Raw genomic sequence first — 15,120 nt, forward strand, 5'->3', positions numbered from 1 at the left:
CTCTATTCAATAGGCAGCCACCTCCACCATTGCAGAATCCGGACCGAGGGTCGCAGAGCGGGGAATCACACACGCACACTTGGGCAACGATACCGCTCACACCGCCATCATCAACCCCTCCCCTCCCCTCCGATCATCTGTTTACTTCGATTCCCTCTGTTCATTTCAGCTTCAACTCCTTTTTTTTTTCCACCCCGTGGCGTATTCCGTAATGCCGTGCGAGGGCTGCGGCGCTGGTGATGCCGGCTTGCAGTGCCCATCCTGCAAGAAGCTCGGTCTGCCGCCGAGCTTTTTCTGCACCCAAGATTGCTTCAAGGCTCATTGGGGAACACACAAATTGAAGCACTCCGAGACGAAAAACCTTCCCGCCACAATCCCCACAATGACGGAGGTAGACGAGCGGATGTTCAACTTCACAGGCGCGCTTCGCCCGGGCAAAATAACGCCTCGCCGTGCCGTGCCAAAGGAGATCGCACGGCCTGACTACGCGAGCCGAAACGACGGTGTGTCCGAGTCGGAGGAGAAGGACCGCGGCAGTCACCGCGTGATTGCGTACAACCTGAAGAACTTGCATGAGGACTACAACAATGTAGAGCTACGCCGAAGCTCTGATATCCTCAAGATCAAACGTGTTAACGCGCTTTCGCGCGAGGTGTTGGATATTGCGTGTGCGGCGGTGAGGCCAGGAATCACGACAGACGAGATTGACCGCATTGTTCACGAGGCCACGATCGAGCGCGGGATGTATCCATCGCCACTGAACTACTACAACTTCCCCAAGTCTGTGTGCACCAGCGTCAACGAGATAATCTGCCACGGTATCCCTGATAACCGCCCCCTGGAGAGCGGTGACATTGTCAACATCGACGTCTCCTGCTACCTCGATGGGTTCCACGGAGACTTGAACGAAACAGTGTTTGTCGGCAAACCGGACGACGAGAGCGTGAGGGTGGTGCACACGGCGTACGCTTGCATGATGGCCGGCATTAACGCCGTGAAGCCTGATGAATTGTATCGCTACATTGGCGACGCGATCGAGGCGCGGGCGGTGAAGTCGGGCTGCAGTGTGGTGCGCGCATACACCGGGCACGGCGTGGGCAAACTCTTCCACACAGCGCCGAGTGTGTGCCACTACAAAGACAACAAGAGCCCCGGTCTCATAAAACCTGGGCACGTCTTCACAATTGAGCCGATGATCAACCTCGGCACCTGGCAGGATGTGACGTGGCCAGACAACTGGACAAGTGCGACGAAGGATGGCAAGCGCACCGCGCAGTTTGAGCATACAATGGTGTGCACCCTGGAGGGGGTAGAGTTGCTCACAGACTGGAAGGATGGCATACCCTTTTATCAAAAACAGCTGAAGGAATGGGGTTTAGTGATCCCTGCTGAGGATCCGAGCGAGATCAAAATCTAAGAACTGCTGGAGACGGAACCCACGAGATAAAAGAGGGGGGGGGGCGAGCTACACACGAGAGTAGCGGTAAGCGGGGGCTCTACTGAGGAGTGTGTGCTGACGTGTTGATGCTCGTCGTGGCTCTCTCCGTTCCATACTCCCCTCCCCCCCTTTTTTTGTATCTGTTGCTCGTCTGCCGTATTCGCTGATGTGGGCGACCTCGCTGTACTGCCAGGGTCTTGCATTTCCACAGTGGTGTGGGTTACTGTGTGTGTGCTGGGGGGAGGGGAGGGGGGTTATAGTCTCTAGCTTGCCTTCAGGTACGGTTGCGTACGTGGTGATATCGGCCGGCGGTTCGGGGCTGGAGCTGTGCTGGAGAGAGAGGCGGCCCTTTAAAAGGTCTTAGCGCGATCGAGTACGAGCAGTGTCGACAATGCAACAAGATTATTTTTTCTTGTATTTGGAACTAACAATGTTATGCGCTGGCCCGTGTGTTTACCCATGGGCTTTACGTTTTCTTGATCCCCCTCCTCCTTCTTCCCTTCCCTGCTGCTGCCGCCAAGCTGCCCCGATTGAGCATCAACTGGCGTGCACGTAGAACCCCCCCCCCGTGTGACTTGCACGACAGGAAACCCTGCCCTCGGTCTCGAACCGACCCCTGGATGGCGACCCAGGGGGGATCACGTCGTGTAACCCCCCCCCCCCTCCCCCTCCAAAGTCTGTGGTGCCATTCTGATGGCACCGGCCTCATGCGCAGAAACGACGACGACGACAGCGGGGGAAGGGGGGGAGGGGGGGAGGAGTGAAATTCCTTCAATCGCATGATGGCACTTGAAGGCACGCGGTCTGTTCTTTGACAAAAGGGGGTGGGTGGGTGGGTGGGTGGGCGTTGTTGTCCTGTCTTGCGGTAGAGACAGAGGCAGTGGTATGCCCTTAGCCGTTTCTGCACGTTTTTTTTTGGTCGAAGGAAAATGCATGGATCGGAATTTCCCCTGACAACGGGCGACGCCTCCGCTTGGCGTATCCGTGGGCGTGGTGGTGGCGATGGTGGTGAGGTGTGTGTGGGGGGGGAGCACTTTACTCTTTGTCTCTCCCCTTCTGCGGCTAGTCCAGGCCGCCTGTCCATCACTCCTGTCCGTGGCCATCCGCAACTCCCGGTAGTGTTCTGGTGAGAGGGAGGGATGCCTGCAGCGTAAGAGTGCTCAGGGAGCGATGCATCGCTGCTGCTGTCGGTGGTGGTGATTGGGGGGAAGGGGTGACGTGCGTAGCCAGGTTTTGTGTGTGTGTGTGTGTGTGTGAGTGACCAGCTTGGGGTTTTGTGGCGTCTCCCGTTTGGCTGGCCTTTGAGAGGATGTAGGGCCGGAGTCGTTGTCCTCCATGAATGGGCGGGGTGTGGAAAGGAAGATTTCCCTGGGGGTCTCGGCTTTGGTTGTTTCTGTTCCACATCTTCTAAATCCGCTGCACCGTCCACCTCCCATTTCTGAAAACGTCTCGACAGCTTGTTCCCCTCTCCAGGAAAGAGGGAGGGGGCTGTCAGAGGAGGGAGGGAGGGAAAAGGCTTCCGTCCACCTGCACGGACACCTACACCCACACCAATCTTCCTTGCGACCTTCATGGGTTTGTGTCCGTGGGGAAGCGTGGCCACGTTACCTACCTCCGCTCACCCATGCATATATATATATATATATATATAGTGGTTATTTCGTATCGCTTGCATTCCCCCTGTTTAACACCTAAAAAAACTTAAATGCTTCCGGTTGCAGATGCGAGCACAAACGCACATGAGATTCGAAGGGACGTCTACACTGAGGGCGCAGCCATGCCCCGCTCTGCCCCCCCCCCCCCACACACATCCCCTTCGTTGATGTCATTGGCCGTTGATCCTTTCCGAGGTGTTTTTGCCTTTGATGTACCTCTATCGACCCCAAGTGGGCCGAGCTGACTTCACTCCCCCTCCTTCCTTTGAGGCAACACTGCCCCTATGAGGGAAGGGGTGGTGCGGGATTCGGTTTTATCTTTGAAGGAAAACACACGCTGATGTGTGGCGTTGGTCTCGGCATCAGTCCGCCCTGTCCCACTCTGGCCTCCCCCCCCTCCCCTCTACACACCACTTGCTCTCTTACTGATCCCCTTACCTTTACCCCCTCCCCCCCTCTCTCTCTCCTTCCGTATTAACGACCTGCTCGTTCGTTTTTATCGTCAAGCGGCACTTCTCTCCCGTTGCCCTCCCCCCCCCCCCCGCTCCACCCTCCTAGACAGAAATGCAGCGAGAGGTGATCAAGTGGGTTCAATCCCTGGATCTCTCTGCACCGATACAGAACCCGAAGCGCGACTTGGCTACCGGTCATTTGGCAGCAGAGATTGTTGCGCACTATACCGGTACCAAGTACCTGGACCTTCACCGACTTCCCAATGGCGTTGCCTCTGCCACAAAGTGTGATGTCTGGTCACAGGTATACCGTGCGCTGCAGCAGGTGGGCTGCAAGAGTGTGACGCAACCGCTGATTGATGCGGTGCTGCGACGGGAGCCAAACGCGGCACTCACGGTGCTGGAGTACCTCTATGAGCACTTCACCTCTCACAAGCTGTCGATGCGAGGCCTAGATGCGGTTGGGACGAGCAAGAACGCCTATGTGCAGCCGCAGAATTGCGCTTCTACCGCGATGCTGTTGAGGGTCGCGGATGGGAAGTCAAATAGAATATTCGACCCCTCCCTGGAAGGGGAGATTTCCAACGAAACAGGGACGGCTCTCTCTCCTACGAGCGCAGTGCTGCTGAATGGTGCAGGCAGGGGTGGTGCAGCCGCCGACGCGCTGAGCTCTGCCATACAAGACGCTATGGCGGATGAGTCGGAGGCATTTGGAGCTGACTCTCGTGGCCTGTCGACACGCGCCCTGCAACATCGCCTGGCACTCATCGACAACGACGAACTCGCCGGGGGGGCGAATGCGCTGCAGGCGTATCCACGCTACGCCCGACATACCGCCAGCACCCTCGTCCACACTGCCAGCGGCAGTCGAAAAGACGTCGTGCTGGATCGCCCCAAGTATACATCAGACGAAATTCTCCAGCGACAACAAAACAAGTGCATTCTTCAGCAGCACGCTGTGGTGCAGAAACTTCAAGGAGAAGCGGACGGCGCCATCAGGGGCAACCCATCGCGCACACGGAGCGGCACCTCGACATGGACATCATCACCGTCCTCGTTATCGCCGCCGCTGCCCGGCAATGTCGCGTTGCCGGCAAACAAGGACGTTCCCGCGACGGTCTCTCTCGCGACACTGTACCGTGGCCGATTCTATCGCCAACCAGATTCACTGACGTCGACAGGAGCGGCGAAGGGGACTACCGGCTCCGCAAACGTGAAGAAGGGCAAGCAAGGGGAAGCGGGATCCAGGACCCGGCGGGGCGCCCCAGCGTCATCGTCCAAGAATCACCTTACGGTTATCGAGGACAAGCCGCTCTACAACACGGCTGCTGCTACCGGCGACCCACCCCCAAAGTCCGAGCTCGTTGGCGGTGTCAATGGCAGTGGTGGAACTGGGGGGCCACGCTTGATGCCCAAACTACGTGTCACCGTTCAAACGGCCTCCATACAAGCCGCGCTGGCGCAACGCAGCACTGGTTGGGATTTGCAAGAGCGTGCAGCGGAGTTGTCGCGTGAACACTTTGCGAAGCACAACTACTCTCTGCGGCCAGCCCTGGGCGAAATCCTCGCCGATGTGCTGAGCGCGCACAAACAACTGCAGAGGCTCTTTGATTGCTGCGTTGAGGATGGAAGCAGCGAGGTGCTGGATAACGTACTAAGCCACCTGCTTGCTCACCAAGACGAATTTTCCCCCTCATGCGTCCAGGCTTGTTGGCAGGCGCTTACCCAGCACGTCGACGGCATTGTGGCCATTCTTCAGAGGGACCCAGAGGAGTACGCGTACCTCATCGAGTCCTTGGCATTCGCGTTCACCCGCAAGGCGGCTGAAGTCCGACTGCTTCACGTATCGCAAAGCGTCACCGTGTCCTGCGAGGTTGATGATGCTCAGCCAGAGGGGGAGAGTCCTTGCACAGCTAGGATTGAGTCGTGTGCGGAGACCGTTACAAGGCGCCGCAGCACTGCCGCCTCGAGTGGTCCCCTCGGTGGTGCAGGGGACTCCGCCGCGTCTGCGAACAGCAACGGCAGCACGCGACGTCGACAAGGCCTTGACGAGGCTCCTCTTACAGCGACACAACGTGCGGCTTCTCTGGCCGTCGGATCCTGTGACGCCTCTTACGCTGGGTCGGCACCGCTGGGTCGCCCACGTGCCATCATTGACACCCGTGACGGCTTGCCGCTTGCTTGTGCCTTCGGGTTTCTCTATCATGTTGCGCGCCAGCTCGATGTACGCACAGCAGCCTACTTGCTAGAGCGTTACGTGCTGCGCATCACCAAGCCGTTTCTCCTCCGTCACGGCACCGTGGCAGTCCGCGAGGCCGTTGCACGTGTCGTGAGTGCGTCGTTCGTACCGACTACACGTAAGACTCATCACGCCTCCGCCGACACTGAGATCATCGATGGCGAGGCTGAGAAGGCCTTTGTTCAGTTCCTCTCTGGTACGTTGGCACGCGCCCTGTTGGGGTCCGCGCCTACCGTGCCTGACCATGACGGGGACGCAGCGTCGAAGTCTTGCGCTGACAAAATTCCACACAGCGTGACGATATGCGATGCTAATCCTTCTGCCCCTCCTCCACTGGCGCTGCATCTGCAACGCACTTACTGGCTTGTGTTCCTTCATGCGGTTGCAGAGTACCCCCGTGTAACGGATTATGGTGCGACGTTGTTTGCTGACGCAAAGGGGCTGCTCGCCACGTGTGTGCGGAGGGGTGCGATAGCCTGCTTATCGTCCACCGACGTGGATCTGCTCACCATCGGCGTGGGCCTCACCATAGAGTACAGTGAACGATGGTTGCCGCGTGACGCATCGCCGAATGGGACGGCTGAAGAGGACACTGTTGCGGCCGCGCTTGATTTATTCTCCCATGTTCTACCCTCCCTGAACGACACCGCGGGCGAGCCGTCGATACCTTGGTGGAAAACACATGCCCCCAACACGTGGGAGTGCCGCTTGATGGTTCTACGTTTGTGCATCGCTCTCCTCGATCACCCATTCTTCCACGGTGCAGTGCCACGGAGGGCCAGTGCCGATGTACGCGGCGATTGTACAGAGACCGCTTCTCACACCTGGCGCTCCACCATCGATGCCGCTGCTGCGGAGTGCCTCTTGACGTTCGACAATGCCTCGTCCTGGCAGCTACAGTTAGCACTGGGTTTGGCGGCCAAGTCCGTCGACCAAACCTCTGCGCCTGCCCTGACCGACGCATGGTGCAAACTCCTTTTCAGCATTCCCTCAACTTCACTGCTGGTGCAGCTGGTGCCATACGATGAGCGAACAGTGCGCCAGCGATTGCTGCACCCGCTCCAATCAGCAGCAGTTGCCAGGGAAAGGGCAGAGAGCTGGGACTCGAAGGGAGCTCAACGGCATGCCCGACCCCAGCAGGGGCTGACGGCCCCTTCGCCGAATGAACCCGCCCCTTTATCGGTCAGCACTTCCATCGCCGGCGCCGGTCAACCGGAGTCGTGGACGTTAACGCCGGCGATGGACAGAGGCGGTTACTCGTGTACTGCCGGCAGCAGTGCGGCCGCGGAGGCAGCGGTGCACTTCCTGTGCGGCCGCGTCCTTTCTGTTTATGCAGCTATACCCCTCAACCAGACGTGGTATGCAGAGGGGGTGGTGGATGCATTGCTACCACCACTAACAGACAGCGACGTTACCGATGTCACATCGCCGCCTCCAGAGGCGCCGGTCGTGCAGCCAGCGCTTCCACTGCTGGTCATGGCGGCTGCATTGCTGAGCCCACCCTCCTCCACAACGACAGTGGCTGCCGTACGCTCGATGGCTTCGCGATATCGCTTGTTGTCCATATCGCCCGCGGACGGTAATCAGGCGGAGATGGAGAGACCAAGTAGTACCTTCTGGCTCTCGGCACTGCGTCGTGCTTGGCCATTGTTGAAGGCTTGTGGCGTTTCACAGGAGCCCGCGGTGCACCGAGCGCACACCGACCCCATAGAGTCTCAATTGGATTTTGAGGGACGAGAAGCGGTGGCGTCACCGAGGGCGGCTAGCACTACTCTGAACAGCGCCGCGGTTGGTCTGAGTCTCGAAGACTTGAACACCATTGTCCTCTCCATTTTCCTTCGCGTTGCAGACGCTGACGCCGTCGCCTCAGCGACAGTGGCTGCAGCCGGGGATGACGCCAGGCTCTGCAGAATCGCGATTCAGTGGGCGGAAACGACGCTCAGCGAAATGTGCCCACTACTGTGCCACAAAAAAGAGTAGGAATGGTGTGGGGTGAAGGCCCTCGCCCCCCCCCCCCCCAACCTGGCGTGAGACTGACATATGTATACTAGACTGAAACCTTGATACTCACGGGGCATGCACACCGCGTGTATACCAACCCCCCCCCTCCCCTGCACAGGAGTGTGGATGCGCCCCGCATGCCAAGTCCAGGGAGTAAGCCTCGTTGTGAAGCATCAGTAAGTGCACCCCCCCCTCCCCTCCCCCCTTTCCTCCCACCCAAATATTGGCTCTCGAGAGCTCCTTCCCTCTTTTTGTGTTACATGGATCTGTGAGGAGGACAGCCGAGCAAGCAGCCGTATTTGGCTGCGGATGTATAGCCCTCGGGGGAGCGAAAGTAGCGCTGTTTTCGCTTCCCCTCCTCCCCTTTCCCACCCGGCCTGGGTGTGTCACCTTAGTCATTTTGTACATGAAAAAACCTACCAAAGAAATAAATCTGTGTCACTTAGCGAGATGGAGGGAGGTCAACGGAGGGTGGGGGAGGGGAGGGAGAGAGACCACATCTCCTCTCTGACTTCTCCCCCCCCTCCCCCGACTCTACACACACGATACACGAACACACACGCACACGCTTACCTCTTCCTTATTCTTCGGTGAAGCGTGAGGAATCAGGGAAGACATGTGGGGGGGGGTACATCCCCCCTCCCCTCCCCTCCCTCCCGACCCTCAAGCGGGGGGGGGCGGTAAGTCGGTAGGGGCAAAAGCGCGTTTTCGCCGGAAAAGACGCTAATGTGGACGCTGTGTGGTTTCATGACGTGTGTATGTGTATGTGTGTGTGTGTGGCCACGTTTTGGCTGGACTCCACGAGGGCCGTGAATCCTCCTCTTCCCTGTCCCCCTCCCCCTTTGTATTGCCCCCCTACTCCTCAAAAAATGCAAACGCTTTCTTCCGACTTCCTCTCTTTTTTTCCGCCATGATTTCCATTCCCTGCTTATTCCCACTGAATCCCCTGCATGCACGCTCACGTACAGTCTTGCATCACCCAGAATACAGAACAACAACAACAAGGAAGCTTCCACGACAACGGGACATATATATATACATATATGTATATATATATATATATGTATATATATATATACACACACAGAGAGACGTTCTGCTTTTTTTTTTTGCATCTGTGTTTTGCTGATATGCACACCGCGTTTAGGAAAATTTCCTGTGTATTTGCTTCCTGTTTTCAACTTTCCCTATCCACGCACCTCTGCTTTTCTGTACTGTGTGCTATTGAACCCCCCCTGACGCTCTATTTCCCTTGAATCCATATTTTGTTCTTGCCGAGTCCTGACGTGTAGTTCTGTGCAGCATTCGCTTCCCTTTTTTCTCACTTTTTTTCGCCCCTTCGCTCCCCCCCCCTCCCCACCCACCTACGCTGTCGTCACTTTATCAGCGTGTTGCTGGAAACAGTTTGTGATTGAAGTTTACTGGGCTTCTTTTTCATTCTCATCCGTTGTTTCCCTCTTCCCCCCCCTCCCCCCCTCTCCCCCGGCTTTAATCGCTTCCCAGAATTGCTGCTCAGGAGGCTTTTTCATTGCTGGTGTGTGTGTGTGTGTGTGTATTGTGCTGCCCCATTCCTGGACGATACACCCTGCCACCGTGCGACCGACCACCCCGTTCTCTTCAAAAACGTAGCAAGCACTCTACCGCGCACCTTCCCCCATTTCCTAGAATTGGGGCTTTCGGTACTCCTTCAATACCCCCCCCCCCCACAAACACACACACACACACAAAAAGGAGTGGCGGCCGCGGCTTTTATCCAGTTGAATAAAAAATGCTGAAAACAGCGCATGTCGTGGGCGCAGCGCTCGCCCTCATCACGTGCCTGGTGGCGACGGCCGTGTCAGCGCAGCAGTCGCTGGAATGCCAGACGGTATGGGACGGACCGTCGGCGAGCAACGATTTGCTGCAATGCTTGAGCAACTCGGATCGCCTTCGGTCTCAGTGGCGCTACTTCCTGTACCCCGGCTTCGCTGCGCTCATTTTTCTCTTCACCCTCATTGTGCTGCCACTTATGTTTTGCTGGCAGTGCTGCACCTGCGCCAGGGGCTGTGGTAGGAAGCCAAAAACAGTTCAGGAGCGCGATGTTTCTCGCTGCTTTTTATGGATGTGGATCTCGATTACGGTGATCATTACGTGTGGTGTGTGTGTACTTCTAGTGCTTGGTGCTATCCTGCTCGAGAAGTCCGTCTCCAACATTTTCGATGACGCTGAGTTCGGCACCCTACGGTACTTTAATGAGACCCGGTCGAACATCACGGAGCTCTTGACAAATCACACCGCGGACCCGCCAATACCGCCGCCAATCGACCTCTCTGCGTTTGATGTTGTAAACACTGAGGTGACAAACACTTTGCAGTCGGCTCGTAAGGATTTTGTCAAGTACGCCCACATTGCGAAGATTGTGGTGTTCTGCGTTGGTAGTGTAGGTATTTTTCTGATGCTTTGCATCGTTGTCTTTGCGGGCTGCCGTTGTGGTGGGTGTTGCCCAGTTCTTTGGAGTTGCATCTACTTTGTCTTCGCGCTCGCGTTCTCACTTTTTGCGGTGCTCTTCACACTGATCATTTATGCGATGTTCGCCGCCTGCGGCGAGGTGAACCTGCAGTATAAGCGTGCGCCCGGCATCTTCCAGTGGTACTTGGTGCCGTTGTGCGAGAAGCAGTTCGACTTCCAGTCGCTGCGGGCTGAGGTGGCAGAGCAAGAGCGGGAGAGCTCCCAGGAGGCGTGCAGGCAGGTCTTGCAGTACTGCGACAATGACATTGAATATCCTGGATCCAATATGGAGCACATCTTCATGTGTGGAAAGGGCATCACCGATAAGACCCAATGCAATTCGTTGGCTGACGTGGTGGACGTCGTCTCAGCGACATATGCAAAGCCGATCCTGACGAACACGATGTGTGTAAACCAGACAGGCATGAAGTATCTGGAGAAGTGCACGTTGTCTGCCTGCTCATCACGATGTGTGGACTACGAGTTTCCCAACTTGCCGGCCAAGAGGCTCACCACTCTGGTCGTGGATGCTTCCGGTTTTGCTGCGAACGCGAGCACCGCGCTGTCATATGTGCATCCGCTGCTGAGCTGCAACTTTATCATTGACAAGATCTCCAGCACGATCGAGATGCCAAAATACAGTGACAGTTATATGGTCCAGAGCAAAGAAGTCCACAGCTGCTCTGCGGTGCGCACGGCCTCTGTGATATTGGGCACCGGCTTCTTTGTCGGGGCGCTCATGTTCATTGTAGGTATTTGTGTCATGCACCGCGGTGCCAATGTGTGGTTGAAGCTGAATGACTCCCCGGAGCCTATTGCACCCAGCAGGAAGGGCTCTTAGTTGGGCGTGCATTGTCTCTCTCTCTCTCTCTCTCTGTGTGTGTGGCACCGTATGTTGGAGGGGAGGGGGGGGGGAGTGGAGCGAGGCGGGGGAGAACTCATAGATGCCGTTATACGTGGGGCAGGAACAGAAAAAAAATGTATATATGATACTTTTTTTGTGTGTGTGTGTGTTGTGGTTGTACCAGTGCTTCCTTTCCCTCTCGTTTATCATTGTTGTGCTCTTTTTTTTTTCACTCTGCCCCCCCCCCCACGTATGATATGGCCTCTTCACAGCCCATATATGAGCGATGCGCACGACTGCACTTTTGCTTTATACGTGCTTCTCCTTTTTTTAAAAACCATGCTTGTGAATCCTCTACTCTTTCGCTTTGGTTCTTCACACCACTTCCCCCTCCCCCCTCCCGAACTCCACTGGCCTTCCTCGACTTCGGTTTCTTCGTCACTTTGTCTTTTCACTGTTCGCTTGCCTCTGTAGTCTTGAGTGTGTGATGGTGGTGCTGAAGTGTGTGCGAGTGTTGTGCCGACTATTTTTTGTGTCTTGCGTGGCTGTGTATTTGGTGCTTCTCGCGTGACTTGGCGGGGTTGGGGGAACACCCCCTCCCCCCCTCCCCCCTCCCCCCAATTGGATCTCACAAAAGTGGGAGAGACCTCAAGACATGGCAGGGATGGAGTGCAGTCGGGGGTAGTGAGGGTAAACATAGTAGGCTTTTTTTTTCACCCCCAGCCTTTTTGGATCATATTTATGTAAATATATATTTGTAGTACGCAGAGCAAAGAAAATAGCATGGCTTCTTGCGCAATCACTGGAAACCTCCCGTCGTGGACGAAGGAGAAACGAAGGCATTTTTTTTGTGTGTGTGACGGAGGGGGGAGGGGGGTATGTTGTCCTCCTTCACCCCCTCCTCTTTTCCTCGTTCATCCTCATGTTTTTTTTTTTTGGTGTGGGATACCACTCGCCTGCGTCTGCGTTGCTTTTTTTCATTCTCACCCTCCTCCCTCCTCCCCCCCCCCTCTTGATGATCGGCGTGTCTACGCCTTCTCGTCTTTTCTACGTGTCATGCAGTGAAGGGGGCGAGGAGGGAGGAGGGGGAGGAGGAGGATGTTTGGTGTCCTCCATCTCCTAAGGCGGATTACTTTTCTCTCAGTCTTTTCTCACTCCGTTTTTTTTTTTCTGCATGCCTGCCTTTTCCCAGGAAGGGAGGGGAGCCGTCTTCAACGAGATTTGCTGGTGTAATTTTCTTACTCTACTAATGGAAAAGCGATTTTTCTTCCCCCCCTTTCTCTTCTTCTTCCCTTGCCCCCGTTTTGATGTTTCTTTTTTTTCTTTTAATTATCCTTCACCTGGAGTCGTTTTTTTTCTGTTTGTTTTTTTCTTCTCCCCACTTTTTTTTTTTGAAGGAGGAGGTGGTGGTGATAGTGGTGGGCGGGATGACCGCCAGGGAGCTTGCAGAGCTTTTTTTTCCAGCGAAGCAAATGCAGCTCTGGTCTTTTCTCCCTTCGCACACTGTGTACACGTACACGGATACAACAAACGCTCACATCCCTCCCACCCCCCCTTTCTGCCCTCTTGCTTCTCTTCGTAGTTTCACACTACGCACGTCTTGTTTTGCCTGACCTCTCGCTTTCGTCCGGTGTATCCGATTCTTGTTTTTAGTCAAGTGACGGTAGGTCTCTGTGGTATTGTTGGATGGTGACACAGTACAGAGTGGCGGCGGCGCGTGTGTTAGTGGTGATGGGTGGCTCAGTTTTTTTTTTTGTTGTTCCCCCTTGTTCCAGGGTCCTCGTCCCCCTCCCCCCTCTCCCTCGGCCCACTTTTACAGAAACGAAAAAGGTGAAGGGGCGGGGTAGGGTCTATGCAGGCGCATGCAGGACTGTAGTATGGTGTTTTTTTTTAGGGGTTAAAAATGTACGCCTCTTTATATATATGCGCACATATACATACCGCCTCCTTTTTCCTCATATAATCAACGGTTTTTTTATTTCAATTGATCCCGTTGTTGTGGTCTCCGAACCCCATGCCCTCCCCCTCCTCCCCACCTCCGATACACACACATACCCACACACACCAGGAGCAGTAACAGAAAATGCAGAGGAGGCCGGAGCGCAGGCCATGGTGTAACAGCAACGGTAGGGGGTCGTTGCCGAGTTGGCGGGGGGGGGGGAGAAGAAGAACGCCCACTCTTTGATGTCTCAACCCCTCCTTTATCTCGTTTCTTTTATCTTCAGCTAGCAGAAGGTGAGACGGGCGCGCGCGCGCGCAGGGTGGGGGAGGGGAGGGGAGGAAGGGCCTCGAAGCTTCTGCCCCGTGATTTCTTCGTGTGTGTGTGTGATTTGCGATGTCAAGGAGGGCGTCTCTCCAGCCGATATTGCCTTCATTATATACATTTAAATGATTATTCATGTATATGTGTGTGGGTGTGGGTGTGTGTATAGACTAGCTGGTGTGTGCCCGCGCACAAAACTTCACCGCAGCATCAAAACGTACACACACACACATATAAACATATATATATTATATATATATGTTATATGGCTTTGTTCTCTCCTCTCCTTCCCCCTCCCCCCCCCCTCACCTCCCTCCTCTTGAGGTTGTGGGTGGTGATTCGGTTTCTCTCAATACCCCAGGACAGTCTAGGCTGCTCATGCATCGTGCACCGCTCCTCACTGGGCGTTTACTTTGCCGTTCTGTTGGCCTTCTGTAAGAAGGATAAAAAGAAGAAAAAAGGAAAGAGGGGGGGGGAGAGAAGAGGTGGGAAGGCGAAGTAGAAAAGGGCGCGCTGCGCTGATGTCCATCCTCCCCTTCCCCCCCCCAAAAAAAAAAAACAAAAGAGGCATAAAAAGAACGCAATTTGAACCTTTGCTGGCCAACTCGTTCGGGTACGATTCTTTTCCAGAGGGCGGGTGCTCTAGTTTTTTTTTTTTACACACGCATACACACAACGCACGCGCGCGTGTCGTAAGCTCAGCTCCCTTCAATTGTCGGGTCCTCTGCGGCTTCGCTGTTAACGTCGCTGTTATGGGCCTGTCCGTATTTTTACCTTGGGCCGTTTTATCATGATATCCGAGCACTTGAGTCGCCTCCCCCTTCCCTTCCTCCCCCCCCCCCGCACACACAAACTTGGCCAATTACTAATGCTTTTACGCTCCTCTGTACTAAAAAACAAGAATTCATATACCATCAAACACATCCACCGCCATCTCCCCTTCCCTCCCTTCCCCCCCACAGATACCCTGCTCACTCGCCGTCCTTGTCTCTGTTACTCAAATCTAAGAAAAAAAGGGGGCGGTGCTGTATTGGGGTGTGCGTCAACGCCGATAACTCCAGATTTCACTTGCGTGGATTTTTGCATCTCAAGGTTTTTTTAATTTGCCGCCTCTCCTCTCTCATAGAGCCCTCATAAATACACGCACACACACATATATATATATTTATCTTCGCCGGAGGCAGGAAGCGTTGCGAGTCGACACAACTTGCACACGCACCAAAAAACGAGTTTCCTACGTGCGGCACGCGCCATCGATGCCCTGCACTGTATAATTGACCTCCCCCTAACTTTTTTGGCCACGTCCCTCTAGAAAAGCATGGAGTTCGCCGACATCATGTGGTCGAGCTCTTCAGCTGCTTCGACCCCTCGACACCGAGGGAATGAACAAAATTTTGTGGTGGACACGTCAATCCCGCCCATGAGTGCGACGCGCGCGTTTGAAGCGTCGTACTCACCGGACAGGCGCGGTACCGACGACGAAGGCGGTCAGCGGCGGTTTGTCAACGCCAGCCCGCTCCGACTCCACCTAACTGCGGCACTTGATGGGGTCACTGCCGCCGCTTCAGACATCAGAGCAGCACGCAGTAGTGCCAATAAAGAAGATGACGACAACAGCGACACTGTTCACCTTCCATCCATCCAGGAGGGACCTCCCTTTCTCGCCAAGGCGTCTGCCGCTCCGACATCCAAGCGAGGGAACACGGGAACGGATTCGGAGGTGAGGGCATTCCACCTTGTA

General features: G+C 55.4%; 3 protein-coding genes across 3 annotated transcripts; all 3 read left to right on the forward strand.

Annotated features, from left to right (window-relative positions):
- Positions 1-211: 211 nt before the first annotated feature.
- Positions 212-1,417, forward strand: JKF63_05774 (uncharacterized protein; the record flags this gene model as incomplete). Its single annotated transcript, XM_067901728.1, has 1 exon — positions 212-1,417. The coding sequence occupies one exon, from the start codon at positions 212-214 to the stop codon at positions 1,415-1,417; it is 1,206 nt and encodes a 401-aa protein (XP_067757754.1).
- A 2,240-nt stretch (positions 1,418-3,657) lies between these two features.
- Positions 3,658-7,764, forward strand: JKF63_05775 (uncharacterized protein; the record flags this gene model as incomplete). The annotated part of the gene is made up of 1 exon (XM_067901729.1): positions 3,658-7,764. The coding sequence occupies one exon, from the start codon at positions 3,658-3,660 to the stop codon at positions 7,762-7,764; it is 4,107 nt and encodes a 1,368-aa protein (XP_067757755.1).
- A 1,789-nt stretch (positions 7,765-9,553) lies between these two features.
- JKF63_05776 (uncharacterized protein) lies at positions 9,554-11,113 on the forward strand (the record flags this gene model as incomplete). The annotated part of the gene is made up of 1 exon (XM_067901730.1): positions 9,554-11,113. One exon carries the CDS (start codon positions 9,554-9,556, stop codon positions 11,111-11,113), a length of 1,560 nt encoding a protein of 519 aa, XP_067757756.1.
- Between the last annotated feature and the right edge of the window lie 4,007 nt (positions 11,114-15,120).

This window comes from Porcisia hertigi, chromosome 19 (assembly GCF_017918235.1).
Source record: "Porcisia hertigi strain C119 chromosome 19, whole genome shotgun sequence".
Lineage (NCBI taxonomy): Eukaryota > Euglenozoa > Kinetoplastea > Trypanosomatida > Trypanosomatidae > Porcisia > Porcisia hertigi.